An 18,859-nucleotide genomic window follows, 5' to 3' on the forward strand; every position below is an offset into this window, starting at 1 on the left:
CACACACACACACACACACACACACACACACACACATATATATATATGCAAATAAAATTAGTTTTGTATTTAAACATATACGCACTTATGGCAAAGTAAAGTATACATAACAGTATACGTGAGTGGTTTGAAAAGTCCGTGCAAAGTCAAAGAGATAGCACTACTAGTGCGTATCGAGATTATTTTCAGTTAGTAGCATCTCTTGGAAGAACACACACCAAGTTTCAGCCAGTATATTTCTTTGTGTTTGGCGTTTGAATTGAGGAAGTCGAGTAATTTTCAAAAAATGGACGAAAAAGAATTTCGTATGTTGATTAAACATTACTTAAAGAAACATTACTTACAACACAAAGAAATAACTTATTTTTTTAATTAAATCTTTCAAGAGCTCGTCTTTTACGGTAGTCTGTGAAATTGTAAAAAAAGCTATTGCCACGAATAGTAAGCGTCATAAGGCGGACAGAGCGCGCGTATAGCGGTATATAGAAGTACTTCTAACTTTTGAATACTGCGACTTCGGAATACAACTTTATCATATATGGTTAAATTTGTTGTTAAATATACTATAACTTTTGCTATAAACAAAATTTTTTAATTTTCAAAAATTGAGAGGGGTGAGGAGGATTTTGAAAAACAAAATTTTCGAAAAGTTTGATTGCACAGTTTTAAAGTACATTAAAAACTATAAAAATTTTGTTTGAAATTTTTTAAATATCTTTTACTGTTTTGACGATATTTGCTTAGAAAGATAAAAACCGACATTTCTTCAAGAGGGTTTTCACCACTTCAACGGCCGTATGGGCACGTATAAAAAAATACGTGTCTCTTATTTTGACCTAGACTACAACATATTCTAAGCATATCAAAATCGGTGAGTGGCACTTGGGTAGTGTGATTTGTGAGAGCTGTCTTCGGAGGGGCGGTTTCGTTCGGACCAAACACCGCGTAACAATCATGGGCGTCAACGAGGTCAGGGCTGCCACAGCGAATGGCATGGGAGAGGTTCAGTGGCGCACAGTACAAGAGTGAGTCCCAGATGCGCACAGTAATAAACGGACACAGCAGGCTGAGTGAAACGAACACAGACCAAATGCGCACGGATCAAATGCGCACAGTCGCAAACCTATGTGGTGCAGAGAATGCTTTGCACACACACACACGCACGCACGCACGCACGCACGCACGCACACGCACACACACACATACACACGCGGGGGTTCAGGGGGGGGGGTTCGCCCCTCCACCCCGTCGGTAGAAAGACTGTCCCGATTGCGCACATAAGCGATTGGACACAGTAGTATTTCGCGATTGGACACAGACCCAATTGGACACGGACTCAATTGGACACAGACCCGATTGCACACGAATCCGATTGCATACCGACCCGATTGCACACGGACCCGATTGCGCACCGATCCGTTTGCACACGGAAGCGATTGCGCACCAACCCGATTGCACACGACCCGTTTGCACACGGACCCGATTGCACACGAACCCGATTGCGCACCGACCCGTTTGCACACGGAAGCGATTGCGCACCAACCCGATTGCACACGACTCGTTTGCACACGGACCCGATTGCACACGAACCCGATTGCGCACCGACCCGTTTGCACACGGACCCGATTGCACACGGACCCGATTGCGCATCGACCCGTTTGCACATGGACCCGATTGCGCAGCGACCCGATTGCACACGACCCGATTGCACACGGACCCGATTGCACACGGACCCGATTGCGCATCGACCCGTTTGCACATGGACCCGATTGCGCAGCGACCCGATTGCACACGACCCGATTGCACACGGACCCGATTGGATACGGACTCGATTGGACACAGACCCGATTGGACACTGACTCGATTGGACACGACCCGATTGCACACGACCCGTTTGCACACGGACCCGATTGGACACGGACTCGATTGGACACAGAACCGATTGGACACAGAACCGATTGCACACGGACCCGATTGTACACCGACTCGATTGCACACGGACTCGATTGCACACCGACCCGTTTGCACACGAACCCGATTGCGCACCGACCCGCTTGCACACGGACCCGTTTACACACGAACCCGATTGCACACGATATGATTCCGCATTTCAGATAGTACATGGGTTAGCGACTTGGACGGGATGGGTGCGGGAGGGGGGCGAAGCCCCCCTTGCACCCCCCGTGTGTGTGTGTGTGTGTGTGTGCACAAAGCATTTTCTGCACTACATAGGTTTGCGACTATAAAATATGTATAAGAAAGAAAAATATTATAACAGATATTTTGTACGTATTTTTATGTCTGAGTTTGCGAAGTATAAAATAATTATGATAAATATTTATGAAAATATTAAAAATAAATATTTATGCTATTATAATTCAAAAATACAAAAATATTTCGAGTTTATATACCATGAATATTTTTTAGTACATTTTAAAAATATATTTTATATATTGTCAATAATAATTTCTAAATAATTTATGAAAACAATTATAAAACTTAAAAAATGTTTTTTAAAAATAAATTCGTAAAATATTTATAAAAATTTATTCTAAATTTTCTGTGCCATCCCCAGGTTGTATTTGCATTATTCTGCGATGCGGAATCGTATCGTGTGCAATCGGGTCTGTGTGCAAACGGGTCGGTGCGCAATCGGGTCGGTGACAGCCACATCTATTATTTGCCCCATCATGGTGTTTACAAACCCGATAGCATCACCACATAGTTGCGAGTCGTTTTTGATGCCTCGTCGAAATGTCCAAACGGGCTGTCGTTGAATGATTCGTTGCTTAGTGGTCCAAAATTGCAGTCTTATATCGTTGCGGTCCTGCTTCTCTTTTGCGCCGAGCCCGTGGCTATTACCGCGGACGTGAAGCAGATATGGATAAACTCTGTTCGGCGCTCACGATGTACATATTAGTCGATAAGTGAAGTTTGTTTACTTTCTTTCTTTCTTTTTTTTTCTGTCTTCCTTGTATTAGTAGTTTTGCTTGATTTAGTAAATTAGATTAATACGATTAGAGAGGCTACCGTTAGCGCACGGTGCGCCGCGCTAGAAATAGTGTTGCGTTATTTCTTTAGTCGCGTCACATTCAATAATTCTCTTCTGCGTATATTTTTATATTAGAATATAAAAACGGATTAATCGTAATTACATAATAACCAATGTATTACACGATATAAAGCATAAATGCATATATATAACAAAAGTAGCATATATACGTATTTGTACGGTATTGCAAAAAATGAAATTATTGGAATAGAGATGATTTTACCTCTGCAGCACAATTATATTTAAAAAATATCATATCCGAGGTGACATTTGTACAAAGATTAATCAGTTCAATCAATGTTAAAAATAGTACAAAGGAAAACAGTTCTGACTATCATATGCATATTAATATATGTATATATGTATTCTGCATGATACATTTATTCGCTTGTGTCGTGTGCAAAAGGTACATCCGTGTCGTGTGCAAAATGTACACTCATCGGTGTAAATCGGTATACATCGGTCTACATCGGTGTACATCGGTACAGAAATGGTGTCCCTCGGCGTAAAAATTGAGGATTGCGCCGTTATTGCATCCTTTACCAATACTGTACGCTCAAGAAAGATAGAATTATGATGAGTGAGAAAACGTGATACCGAACATTTAGTCCGAGAACACAAGAAACATTATTCAACGGGCCTAATATCTTACTTAGTTACGGCTTCAAAATCAGGCAAATTAAGATCAAATTATGTAAAAACTTGGATAAAAAAAGTATTTTTTCCGAATGTCGGACCACAATCAATATTGTTATTAGATTCGTGGAGTGGACATTGTCCTAACATAATTTCAGAAATTAAACCAGATTTTGCAACAGATATTGTTTTTCTAACTATTCTGGCCGGTACGACGGGAAAAATACAGCCATTAGACGTACACGGATTTCGGTTGTGGAAGAATTTTATTAAATACTTTTCTGATACTATTATGTTGTTGGATTTGGCTTTAGATCTTTATAATAGAAATAATATCTTGAAATTACAGTTATTAACACACCATCAATTCTCGTCGACTAGATTTCAAAATATATTTAAATATGTGTGGACTAAAAGTGGATACGTACAGAATGTATACGATGAATACCTGTAGGCTATACCGATAGAATTTGAAACACCAGTAGACGTTTTTTAAAAAGGTTTCTAAAGTAAAATGCGATTGACGAAATAGCCATAATAACTTGTTCTTGGTGTAAAAAATCGCTTTGTATAATACATTTTTTCCATGAACATCATCTTTGTAATGAATATGTGCCATAAACAGAAGACATTTATAAACAAATTACGTATTGATTTCTTTAAAAAAAGATGTGTTTCTAGATTATTAAGATTAGATAGATTTTAGCAGTTTTTCTTACCCATGCAACAAATATTGATATTCTTTTACTTCTGCCTGATAAAAATTTTTATTTGTATAAAATTATGTTTGTAACAATTATTCCAACCTTTTTTCCTTTTTCCTTTAATCTTTCTTTTATTTTTACTTCATAAAATCAGTCTTAGTCAGTCAGCGGTAAAGGACAGACATGTTTTCGTCCTATCTTATTGCTTTTATTTAAGCTGCTGCTTCGTATAACGAACTTGTGAGTGATTTCCCATTATCTTGCGGGCACTGAAGCTATTTCTCTCGCTGAAACCATGGGAAAAGTATGCAAGGGGTGTGGCACAGTGGTGGTTAAACCCATAATGTGCAAAAGCTGTAACATTGTATCGCATCCTGCCTGCGCCGCTCGCACAGGGCATCCATACGCAAACGGTAATTTCACTGACTGTGGTGGAACGGCATCCTGCTCTAAACTCCCGGAGATAAACTCTGACATTCTCAGCACAATTAAAAACTTAATGCAAAAAGAGTTTGCAAAGTTTCGTGATCTATACTGTGCTGACATGAACAAAATCAAAGAAGATATTAAAAATCTACAAATCAGGCTGAATAAATTGGAAAGCGCATTGGATGGATCTAGTCCGTGAATTTCTGTGATGGCTGAGGAGAGTATCATGGAGGAAATGGAGGAAAAAGGGAGAAGGGCCTTTAATCTGATCTTTTTCATTTTGGAAGAGCCTGAAGGTGATGCGAATGCTGATCTTGACTTTGCAAAAGATATCATTTGGAATATCTTAGCCAATGAGATACCGGAAGTTAGGATCATGCGGCTTGGTAAAAAACAGAGAGATTGCCCAAGACCATTGAGAGTCTCCTTGCCTGATAAGCAGAGTACCCTTAAGATCTTAAGGAACAAGTTCCGTTACTTGGGTCCTGTAGGATTTCTTAGGGCCAAACTGCCAAGCAGAGGAAGTATTTCAGGGATCTGCAGAATGAGTTGAGATTACTGAAGGAAGCGGGCGATGTGAACAAAACGATTTGATATAAGAATGGTGTTCCGCGCATTGTTGACTCTACCTCCATAAGAGGATCAAAAAACTGAGTGGTGTCCCTTTAGTCTATTACCAGAACGTCCGCGGACTTAAAACTAAACTATATGAACTACGAAGTGCTTGGCCTACTGTATCTTTTAATAATTATGTACATAAATTTATGACATTTTTATACTAGTTGAAACTTGATTAAATGACAGTATCTCTAATGCAGAGTAAGGCTTCGAAAATTTCAATATCTTTCGTGTTGACAGAGAATATGTAAACGGTGGCCTTACGCGTGGTTTTGATAGCTGTCCGTGAAACTTGGTTTAGTCGCGCACTGAAAGTGACGGAGGCTGGGGTTGAACAGCTTTTTGTTGATATTTGGCTAAGTCACAGACATCTAGTAGTACTGTTTATTTGCCACCGAATTCGTGTTCTCCTTTATACGAGTCGCATTGTCTCTCTGTTGAAGAGATAATTAATATGTTGCCAAACGCCGATTTTCGGATTATTGGAGATTTAACAAATTCAATTAAAATCAGCCTAATTCAATATAATCAAATAGTCTAATTCAAAATGAGAGCGGCAATGTGTTGGATCTCGTGTTCTCATCGTTGCAAAATGTGTTGGTTACGCGGGCTTTGGACTTATTGTGTGAGACTGATTCGCATCACCCTATTCTTTGCATATCCCTGCCGAGGTCAATAGTATCGTCCTTCGTAAATGTACTTGAATCTAGGATGTGTTTTAGACGAGCAAATTATGTAGCTATTAATAATTATTTAAGAGGGATAGCATGAGATGGGGAGTTGGAATGTCGTAGTGTAAATGCTGTGTGTTTGTATGTAAGCATCTCAACTATGCGATGTCAAATTTTGTATCGAGATATACCATTCGCAAGTCTATGTATCCGGCATGGTTTTCAACAGAACTAATAGTATTGACGAAAGCGAAAAAAGCTGCTCATTATCAATATAAAATCTCATGTCGTCGGTTTTTGCACGATTAAGAATTCAATGCAGATCTCTCTCTAAGCTATATATGTCTAAAAAAACTGTACAAAGCGGTCTGAGGAAGCGATACCGTATAATGTAAAATCATTCTGGAATTTTATTAATTCCATGAAGTCTTCTGATACACTGCCATCGTATATACGCCATAATGATACTAGCCTGGAAAGTGCCTCGGAAATTGCAAATTGTTTTGCAGATTTTTTCGAGTCGGTGTATTTTGTTTCTGATGGACGAGATACTCCGACGCTTATTGAGTGTCCAACGTATACTAAATATTGATATCATTATCGGGGAAGTATTTGATAGCATTAATACTTTGCAAACAAATTCTGGATCGGGCCCGGATGGTATACCTCCTGTTTTTCTTAAGGTATGCAATTTTATTATGGCGAGAGTACTGTGGCTGGTGTACAGGAAGTCTCTATCAACACTTTTCCTGAATCATGGAAACTATCCATAGTGACCCCCATATTTAAGAGTGGAGACAGGGCCGACGTAAAAAATTATAGAGCCATAATTAAGCAAAATGTTATGGCAAAAATACTCGATAATATCATTACGAATAAGATTACGTTGTTGTTTAAAAATATAATTATCGAGGAGCAACATGGATTCGTTGCTGGTCGCTCTGTCTCAACTAACCTCGTTTTTTATTACGATACTATAAATTCAGCAGTTGAGGAAGAATCGCAGATCGACGCAATATACTGACTTTAAAAAAGCTTTGTGATAGTGTTGACCATAATCTTCTGATACTGAAGTTGTGCACTTTGGGAATCGATGGGCAATTGTTGAAGTGGATGTCGAGCTATATCAGGGGTAGATCACAGGTAGTGAAGTACAGGGGTTGTCTCTCGAGAATTATTTGTGCGACCTCGGGAGTTCCTCAGGGCTCGCACTTAGGACCGCTATTATTTAACTTATTTATAAACGATATAAGTAAAGTTTTTAAACACTCAGATTTCTTACTATTTGCGAATGGCCTTAAAGTCTTTCGTCGAATTGATAACATCAATGACGCGGCCCTTTTACAGCTCGATCTCCACTGTTTAAGGTCGTGGTGTGACTGGAATAAGTTGCGATTAAATATTCAGAAATGTCATGTTAAACGCAATACTGTCTGATTATTACCTAACCGGAGCTCTACTGTCGAATGTAGACTCTGTCCGCGATCTAGAACTGATTTTTTGCGCCGATCTGTCCTTTAAGAAGCATATTTTGTTTATCACAACCCTTGCGTATAAGAAACTTGGATTTGTATTGTGATCTTGTAAATATTTTCGTAATTCCAACACTCAGAAATTGCTATATTATGCTCTGGTAAGTCTCATCTAGAATTTGCCTCGATAGTCTGGGCGCCGTATCAGATTAAGTATAAGGAATTAATCGAGAGGGTCCAGCACCGCTTTCTCCGTAGAGCTAGTTTTTAAACAGATAATCCAATGTCTTATTACAATTATAACTATGATTTTATGCTAAGAAAGCTCAAATTACAGTCACTATATGATAGAAGAACGGTCCTGGACTTTGCGCTTCTTTTTGGACTGATTCGAGGGCATATTGTGTGCTCGAAATTGTTGGAAAGAATAAAGTGGCACGTCCCAGCTAGGCCCCTTATAAGCTGCGAATTATTTTACGAGGAATCACACCGCACGTCATATGGAAAATATAAGCCAATGAATAGGATGTGCATGCAGACAAATCCTTTTTCATCTAGAGTTGATTTTTTTCATGAATCTATAATTTCTTTTAAAAGATTACTTTCTGCCTTGCTCCATTAACCGTCTATGTTTACCCCACTTTGTATCATTTAATGAGTTCTTTACTGTATTGTCTAAATTGTAATTCTGTAAAAAAGGGATTCATTCTCCTGTCTACACACATGAAATAAAAAATAATATTTTTTAATTAATATTTCAAACTTATTAAATTAAATTCCCATACAGCACTGAAAGATTAAAAAAACATTGCAAAAACCTTACATTGAAATATTGTAATATTGCATGGACGTTGCGAAATGTTTTTGCAATATTACTCCAAGCTTGCGGCAACGCTGAAATGTCCGTCCTAAGAAACATTACAATGGAAGACTATTGCAATGTTACGGTGCAATGCATTTGATGCATTGAAACGCGTTATTATAAATATGCATAACACTTCAAATTTAATAAATAAACTTTGAGAATATATAAAGACAAGAGAGATAAAAAGAAATTTGTTGCAATTTGTGTTACTTTATCATTTTGCACTCAAAATTCGGATAAAAAACTGAATTTACGCAATTGCAATAATTTTTTTTCTTATTTCTCTTGAACACACACGCATGCACGCATGCACGCACGCACGCACGCACGCACGCACACACACACGGCCGGGTGCAAGGGGGGGGGGCTTTTGCCCACCCTCCCGCACCCACCCTGTCGGTAGGGGTGCCCTGAGAAGTTGCAACCCATGTGGTAAGTTCGTGCGCATTTCTGTGTCCGTTTGTTACTGTGTCCGTTTGGTCTGTGTCCGTTTCACTCGGCCTGCTGTGTCCGTTTATTACTATGCGCTCCCTTATCTGGGACGTTCCCCTTCTATTTGGGTTTAAAAGATAAATAATTCTTTATTGTGCTAGACATGCTACGGTATAGTTTGCAGATGGAGCAAACGGTTATTTATTTTTTGCTAATGTTTAGATATTTTATTGCTCCTTTTGTGAGGAAACATGAAACTTTGCTTTGATTCCGAATTTGTTTTTGTATTTCTACCTTCAAAATTTATTGTTTGTTGATTCGATTCAAAAGGAGTTGAAATTATCAGCTTGGTCGTTTCGTCCATCCATGTTTGTCGTCACGTTTTTAACGAACTAATCCTAGACGCATGAAAAATTATCAGAGACCGTTGAAACGGATTTCTTTTATAATCTTATTTGTTTTTTTGACGAAGGGAAATCGTGGAGTCTGCCAGACGTAACAATGTACATTCATGTTTTTTCTTTGTCTCTACTTTTTCTTATCCTGAATTTCTCTTGTCTCGAGCAAAATCCGACATGAGTTTCCCTCATCCCCACTCTCCTTTCAGTAGTATGCGTACAAAAACTTGCACATTCAGGTATTTTTTTTCCTTACATGAAAATCTTACATGTTCTTAGCCTCCAATTTTTTCTGCCATTTGCCCCTCCACTTAAGTCTTAATCAAAATTTGACCCAATTCTCCTTCAACCCCCACTCTCCTTTCCTCAAGATCTTGTCACAATCCCCACCTTCAATCTTCTGTGGATAATTTCGGTGCAAACTAATCAACTTTTTGGGTGAATATGGGTCCCAATTAGAACGATCCGACTCATGACTTAAAATACACTTTCGTCTCAAATATTACCCAGATAGGAACGTATGCAGAAAAATTTTAGCAGCATTTTAGTTTTAAAATGTAATGTAGGATATATTGTGTTATAATTGTGAATCTAATTTTTGAAATCATTGATAAATTTAATTTATGTAACATGTAGCAATTTAAAAAAAATACATTTTTGCATAATTGTGGTATTAGTCTCATCTCTGCATAATTATTGCTGAATACATTTCAGAAATTATTTTTATAATTATTGTAAAAACCATTACAGCATTAAATTATACAATTATTACTCAAACATTCTTAAATGAAAATTTTACAAAGAAACATGCATACTATTTTAATATCATTGGTAAATAGATTGACAAATGTGAAGTTTACAATTATTGCCATATCATCTGCAGAAAGCGATTCGGCTATTTCTCGACGCTGACCGAATTCGCCCAATACTCATTTTTTGTTTCGCTACCGGCGACAGTATCGTACATCGGCATATAGTGAATAGTGATGTTCATTTAAATCATTTGGTTTTTTTAACCTTTTCAAGGAAGCTTTTCAGTCGGAAGCTTAACTAGGCGCTAGAACGATGTCTTTTTTATAGTTCAATTTACTGTTAAGGATAAATAGAAAGCTAAATAGAAAGATGCAATAATTGTGCATTTATTTCACAATATTCCTATTTGGATTAGCCAATCAGAAGCTAAGAAAACAGTCTGATTCCCTCTCCTATCCCTATTTAGGCCACGTCTCTGGCGCCAGGGGGCTGAGTAGAGAGGGAATTTTGACGCACTATAGCTTCCCATATACTACTACCTAAGGTTTTAGTTCTCATAAGCAGTCTATCTTAATATGTCTATGTAAAAAATAGAGACAAAAAACATTTTAATATTTTAAATTTAATATTTTAAAATTAAATACTTCTTTTTGAGTAGTAATAATAAAACTTTTAAACCAACTAATAAAAGCTAATAAAACTAATAAAACATATGATAAATATGTCGTATCGTGGTAATTGAAGACTAATCGCAATTTATTTCTTTCAAGTTTATCATCCTGATGCTTATGATAAATTTCTTGTGACGAATGATCTGCGTGAGATTTCTAATCAGTTATGTGACCCTAAAATCAAATTCAAATGTAGTATACAAATATTTTCGCATTTTAAACCGATGCTATTAGAGAGATGCAACATCGAGAATATCAACAAATTATTTCGGAGCAATGATTTGTACTACGTACAAACAAAATACGATGGCGAGAGATCGCAACTTCATATGAAGGATGGAACATTTAAATATTTCACACGCAGAGGATATGATATTACAAACAATCCTGGATACGGAGAAACTGCATCTTCGGGTATGGCAACATCAATAGAATATTTCAAATTAAATGAAAATAAAAATTACTTGCAATTATTATTAACTTTTACAGAAAAGTAGTATTGAAAGAACTGAAAAACATTCAGCAATAAATAACTCCCAGTATTCATGGTAATTTATAGCTGAATGTTTAAACAAAATGTTATAAAAAAACACTGAAGTATAAGTAAACATTGAATAAAGTTTAGATTAAAAACTTTTACATAACAATATGATATTATTTGTATTATACATTATTAAAACAAATATTGAAGAAAATACATTATGTAACAAATGCGGAAAATCGATTATTTCCCACGAGAGTGGGAAGTGGACACACGAGTGAGTCTCAGATGCGCACAGTATAAAACACCACCAATCAAATTTTATAAATTTATCCTAACTTTAACTAAAGCAGTAATCTGATTGGTGGTGTCCGTTTTACATTGTACGCATCTGGGACGTTCCCGGATGCTCGTGCCGAAGGCAACACATACGTGTGAGTAATAGTTGATGCATGAATTGCACATACTATTTTTTATTGCAAGCGCGTAGAAAAGGCGAGAAGGGGTCAATGGGAAAAGCTCCGCTTCCCGCAAATGAGAAAAAAGTTTATGTGTATACAGTTTTATTTACACTAATTTTACACTAATTTTACACTAATTACCACATCATCAGATCACGCTCTTCTCGCCACATTATTACTGACACTATCGCCATGTTTGACTTTTTTAACGCAGCTTTGATATGATGTTATGTCTGATGTTTTTGAGTGACATAAATTTACACGTTAGCTAAGGTTAAGTTCACAAAAGTGTCGTTAATTCTACGAAAGTTACTGTATGCGTATCGCGAGAAGTCGACGAATCGTCGGTAATTCTGCAAGAATTACCGTATACCTGCCGCGATTGTGCGTATACGAGTATTATGAGGTGTAATAAGGAAAGCAAAAATGTCCATTCATGCAGATAAACGCACTCACCTTCAGGGCGTATATCTCCGCAATCGTAGACCATAACCGATTTCCTGCATTTGTTAAACTAATTGTAAGTCCAGACTTGTGTCATATCGCCATATTTTATCGTAATTGCGTATCTTGATCGCCTCTGATCATGATGTAAGTACATTGGTTGATGATACACCAAGATTTTGATGTTGACTTGCAACCGTATCTTATATCTGTATTTTTTTTCAATTTTCCACTTAGTATTATATTCTTTTTGTATAAAAAATCTCTCTCTCTCTCTCTCTCTCTCTCCCTCCCTCTTTTTCTGCACAATTAATTGCTGCTAGCTATATTTTTCTTCATTATGGATTGAAGAAAGCGAAGAAGCTAGTGCGGTGAAAACAATTTTTGTGAATCACAAAATGTATACAATAGCTCAAATCTGTTGCGCGATTAAAAATTTCAATCTATTACTGGGCAGTATAAATTTTATAAGGATATTATATACTGAGTATTTAATAAATTTGAGAAGCAGATTGGGGACGTCACGAACAAGTGAGTCCCAGATGCGCACAGTAATAAACGGACACAGCAAGCTGAGTGAAACGGTCACAGTAACAAACGGACACAGTGCGAAACGGACACAGTAACAAACGGATACAGATCAAATGCGCACAGAGCGAAACGGACACAGTGCGAAATGGACACAGACCAAATGCGCACACTGCACATGCGCACGGACCAAATGCACACACGGAAAGTCGCAAACCCATGTGATGCAGTGAATGCTTTGCACGCGCACACACACACACACACACACACACACACACACACACACACACACACACACACACACACACACACACACACACACACACACACACACACACACGGGGGGGTGCAAGGGGAGCCTTCGGCCCCCTCCCGTACCCACCCCGTCCAAGTCACTAACCTATGTGGACTTTACTTTACTTGCAATGTACGTGGATTGCATTTGACCCGTGCGCACGTGCAGTGTGCGCATGTGCAGTGTGCGCATTTGGTTCGTGTGCATTTGGTCCGTGCGCATTTGGTCTGTGTCCGCTTCGCTCTGTGCGTATTTGGTCTGTGTCCGTTTGTTACTGTGCCCGTTTCACTCAGCCTGCTGTGTCCGTTTATTACTGTGCGCATCTGGGACGCTCCCTCACGAACTACGGTGTCAGATCGGGAAAAGATCAAAAGAATCAGAGATTGTATCCACATCGTATCTATATCATTTTTTTTATGTTTCATCGAAATACCGATTTCTGGTTGATCATGGTATTATATTTACGTATCACCTAATACATAGATATGGTACACTAGTTAACATGACACGTTGCTTCCACACTTACCTAATCATAATACGAGATCACGATACGATATGGTGATATGATATAAGTCTAGTCATAATTTTATACAATATACTATTCTTTAATTTTAGTAATAAATCATGTGTTGTACAGGGTAAAGAAAGAGAATATGGAATACTTTTTGTTTGTTTCTATTTTAGAATATATTAAAAAGCATTATTTTGGTGTGAAAGCGTATTAAAGAATTGTGTAAAAGAAAATGAAGTGCGAGTGAAATTGAAAATTTACTGCTGATTTATTAAGTCCGTACAAGAGTCAGTCTGTTCTTTACGAGATCTTATAGTGAAATCTCTATTTATCTGTTATTTGTCTCCTCTCGAGGTAAATTCTTCCTATTATAAGCAAGAACACTAAAGCAGTGAAAAAATGTAAAAATAGTAAGAAACAAAAAAATTCAGTTCTTACTCTTTTGAAAACAGATTGTCCAAAATGGGATAGAGACAACAGATTTTCCACCGTTCGTGCAGCCCTGCTGGCCTGAGCATTTGAACTGGCATCGCTATATAGCACCCTCTAAATTTTGTTCTTTTTTCACCTACTATTCAATCTTTTCTCTGTTTACAATCTTTTTATAACTTATAACTATATTCATCTAATCTTTCTATTTAAGCCTTTCTCTCTACTTTTTATTACCTTTACGCCTTACGCCTACTCTCGTGACCATATTCTCTTTTAATAGTCTTTAATAGTCTAAAAATCTTCTTTTATTCTGCATGCACCTATCTAATTTCACTGTCTACAAGCTGAAAACCGAAGGACCTATTTCGCAGCCTCGTCTTGCTCTCTTTGTCGCAACTGCAAACTTTTGCCAATCCTGTCTTTACTGTTACCCTTGTGTTCTTGCACCTTCTTTCAATCTTCTATTTGTCTGACTTCACACTTCCTAATTCCTTTAGTGTATATCTTAAATTTTTTTCTCTTCTTACGTTATCGTGACTACTTTCAAATCCAATTTATAAAGAAGGTGAAAATCTTTAACTTCTCTTTCCCTCTCTGCACAGTATGGATTAAAATAAATAATGTCCATTGCTCCTTTACCTTGATATTTTTTCTTGTCTTTTCTCTCTCCTACAAGGGACTGTCTCAATTGCGCACATAAGCGATTGGACACAGTAGTATTTCCCAATTGGACACAGTCCCGATTGGACACGGACTAGATTGGACACAGACCCGATTGGACACGGACTCGATTGAACACAGTCTCGATTGCACACCGTTCCGATCGAAAACAGTCTCGATTGGACACAGACCCGATTGAACACGGACCCGATTGGACACGGACCCGATTGCACACCGACCCGATTGCGCACCGACCCGTTTGCACACGGACCCGATTGCACACGATACGATTCCGCATTGCAAGCCGCTCTTGTACCCCCCACCGTGTGTGTGTGTGTGTGTGTGTGTGTGTGTGTGTGTGTGTGTGTGCGCGCGCGCACACAAAGCATTTTCTGCACAATATGGGTTTGCGACTATAAAATATGTATAAGAAGGAAAAATATTATAATAAATATTTTGTACGTATTTTTATGTCTGAGTTTGCCAGGTATAAAAAAATTATTATAAATATTTATGAAAATATTAAAAATAATTATTTATGCTATTATAATCCAAAAATATAAAAAATATTTCGAGTTTATATTCCATAAATATTTTCAGTACATTTTAAAAATATATTTTATATATTGTTAATAATAATTTTTGTATTATTTCTAAATAATTTATGAAAAATGATTATATAACTTTAAAAAAATATTTTGTTAAAATAAGTTCATAAAATATTTATGAAAATTTATGCTAAATTTTCTGTGCTATCTAGGTTGTTTTTGCAATATTCTGCGATGCGGAATCGTATCGTGTGCAATCGGGTCCGTGTCCAATCGGGTCTGTGTCCAATCGAGACTGTTTTCGATCGGAACGGTGTGCAATCGAGACTGTGTTCAATCGAGTCCGTGTCCAATCGGGTCTGTGTCCAATCGAGTCCGTGTCCAATCGGGTCCGTGTTCAATCGAGACTGTTTTCGATCGGAACGGTGTGCAATCGGGTCCGTGTGCAAACGGGTCGGTGCGCAATCGGGTCGGTGTGCAATCGGGTCCGTGTCCAATCGGGTCCGTGTTCAATCGGGTCTGTGTCCAATCGAGACTGTTTTCGATCGGAACGGTGTGCAATCGAGACTGTGTTCAATCGAGTCCGTGTCCAATCGGGTCTGTGTCCAATCGAGTCCGTGTCCAAACGGGACTGTGTCCAATCGGAAAATACTACTGTGTCCAATCGCACATAAGTGCGCAATTGGGCCTCACTCCTCCTACAACTCTGTTCCATCCAATAGTACAGTTTCACCAAGTCAATTTTTTTTCTTATGTTGTTTTTTATTCGTTTTTTTCCTCCTCTTTTTCTAATTATGTATTTCTACAATTCTATTGCATTTTCGGACTTCAAAATCTATTTCCTCTTTTTCCTTTCTTTCTTTATCTTACTTCTGGTCAAAAAAGCCCTTTAATTTACCCTTCTTTTCTAAATGATTCTCTCTCGTAATTCTTTGTTTTACCTTTTTAACATCCTGTACATTTTCCTCTTCTCTCTTGCATAGCCTGTATTTTATCAGTCTTTGTCTTTTTTTATTGTTGCTTTTTGGATTGTCTCCTATAATTTTTTCTAGAATTCTGTTGCCTCGTTACGAGGGTCTTTTTCTATTTGTCTTTTCCGCTTTTTCTCATGTATACGTCGTGTACTGCTTCGTCGTGCTCTTTTATTCTTGATCTTCTTTCCTCTTCCTCTTTTTTCTGCTTCCAATTTCATCGCCTAAGGGCTACGATTTGAGTCCACTCTTTCTTCTACTCTAAAATCCTTATTCTTATATAAACAATTTATTTATTATTACATATTCTAGCTATCCTACATATTCTATACTATATTACAGTCTGTCAAGTAAGAGCGTGGCCGGATAAATTTATAAAAAAATTTATTAAATAAAATTTTTATATACATATATGCATTATACTCGATAAGAAGAAGGATTCAATTATGTTAATAATGCGTCCAATCACCATCGGTGTCGATAATTACCTGGCATCTCCGAGGCATGCTTTCGACTAAATTGACGGCGTATTCTAGCGGCAATGATTTCCAGATCCGACGAATCTCGCAAGATAACTCCTTCAAAGTGTGCGTGTGTTTTTCACGAAGCTTCTGCTTAATATATGCCCAAACATTTTCGATAGGATTTGCATCGGGCGACTGCGACGGCTAATCCAATGTAACGATGCCAGATTGTTTCTTCCACTCGGTACAGAACTTGTTGCGGTGTTTAGGATCGTTGTCCTCCTGCAGAATCCAATCCTCATTTTTACCGATAAACCAATATTTAGCAGACGGTAGCAAAGCCTTTTTGTAGATTTGCAGCATTTTTTCGGCATTCAGATTGTAAATAAACAAGTGCAAAGTGTCGAATCTCTGCTTTGAAAAGCAGCTCCTTTATTCCGTGTTTTACAGTCCGCTGGACAAGCCTGTTGTTGGAAGTTGACCAGGCTCGCGTGAGGATACAACGTGCCCATATAGAACATTCATCGGTAAAAATTACGTTGCTAAAATCTCGGTCGATATTCTCGTGCGCCCAAGTGAGTCGCTTCGTCACATGTTTTTCAGTCGACAGGTTTTTTTATTGTGCTGCGCCATTTTAGATCATGAGCACGGAGATGGATTCGGATAGATTCGTACGATATATCTAAACCTTTTGACTTTAATTTTGCTTGTCCTTGACGCAGTGTTAAAGCAGGATTCCGCGAAAACAGATTCACAATTCTGTTTTTGTCTTTTTTGTCCAATTTGCCTATTGAGCTACGTTCCGGTAAATCATCGACATTTTTGCCACTTTATATCGCTGTATCCACTTCTGTACGAATGCTCTCGACTTTCTCATATATTTAGCAGCCGCTGATTGCGACATTTTCGGACCTTTTGGGTGGGTGCAAAGGAACACAGCCTCGTAGCGGGACGCGTATTTAGCATTCATGACGCTTAACGTGTCTCTCTTCCAAAAAATCAACGACAACTGAATCTCTCTTGACAATGCATCAAGGACAGAGTTTCCTTCTATCGGCTCATGAATAAATTAGGATGATATTTTTTATTAGCTATGAGTAAAGTCCACCACGCTCTTACTTAAGAGACTGTACCTCTCTTATCTATTCTCGTCCCTCTTTCTCGCCTAATTATCTCCCTAATTCTATAAACTTCCTCTTATTCATTTTTATATTCTTTAGCCTTATCCTATTGTTCTCTTCCGTTTTCTCTAACTCACCTTTCTACCTTACTTAATTTTCTCTTATTCGTATTTTCTGGCTCTTTTCTATCTTTACGTCTTTTTCTTCTCTCCCTTCTTTATACATTTGTCCACGCTCGCTTAATCTCCCTAGCCGCGATCTTTCTGTCTGTCTTTTATCCTTTCTTCCTACTTCTATTGCGTTGCCTTTAATTCCCCAGGAAATTTATTTTCCTGTTTTCCTTTTTACTTCCATTTTTTCATTCTAAATCTCTAAATACCTAATTAATGCTATTCTATTTACGAAGTACATCAAGTTGGAGCATACATACATGGTGTCTTTTTCGGGGTTTTTTTAAAGATAATTTTTTTAGGTTACAATATTGACAGCATATATTAACAGCTGTAGACGTTATATTGGACTAAATGTAAATAATAATTCAGAGCTAAATTTCTTAAATTTTTTCGTTTACAGCATAAAGTTGACTTGGGTACATTGGCACTTACATTTTAATTGTAAAAAAGATTTTTTAATTTATAAATACAATTAAGAAAATAGCGTGATAAAAAATCTTGTTTAATCAACGAAATAGAATAACTTTAGGCTTCTCTTAAAAATTAGTTATATGACTATTGATTTTTAAAACTTACTGGATGTTTGGCTATTTTTATAGGTTTCTTAACTGCAGTATTTATGCGGCATTTGAATCCTAATTGTCATTCTTTTATATTGGATGGAGAATTAATAGCTTGGCATAAAGAGAAAAAGATATTTGCTACAAAAGGTATGAATCTTGATGTCAAACATTTGTCGCCGAACAGTCGTCATCAGCCATGTTTCGTCGCATTTGATATCATTCTGCATAATAACATTTTACTTGTCGATGTACCTTACAAAAACAGACTAAAACTTCTCAGTGATATATTTACCGAAGAGGAAGGTTTATTGGTCGTATGTGAGTCTACTTTAATTTCAAACAGGTATATTAGAAAAGTCAATTAAAATAACATTATAATAAGATTATTGTTTGAAAATTGAGTATTTATAGATTTGACAATAATAGTTTTACAATTGTTTTCAAATAAAGTTCCAAATAGACCTCCGATTTTTTGAAATTATCGTATTTTGACGCGTTGATTACGG

General features: G+C 37.4%; 1 protein-coding gene across 3 annotated transcripts in view; it reads left to right on the top strand.

Moving 5' to 3' along the window:
• The window catches only part of LOC105834969, a 153,325-nt gene that overhangs the window by 101,696 nt on the left and 32,770 nt on the right, over positions 1-18,859 (top strand). For 2 of the 3 annotated variants that reach the window (XM_036288239.1, XM_036288240.1), the window contains exons 9-10: positions 10,801-11,115; positions 18,390-18,696. In XM_036288239.1, coding sequence (XP_036144132.1) covers positions 10,801-11,115; positions 18,390-18,696 — 622 coding nt within the window. The remainder of the gene's footprint in view (positions 1-10,800; positions 11,116-18,389; positions 18,697-18,859) is intronic. The other variant, XM_036288241.1, reaches the window with a different exon arrangement.

Source organism: Monomorium pharaonis, chromosome 6 (genome assembly GCF_013373865.1).
Source record: "Monomorium pharaonis isolate MP-MQ-018 chromosome 6, ASM1337386v2, whole genome shotgun sequence".
Taxonomy (NCBI): Eukaryota; Metazoa; Arthropoda; class Insecta; order Hymenoptera; family Formicidae; genus Monomorium; species Monomorium pharaonis.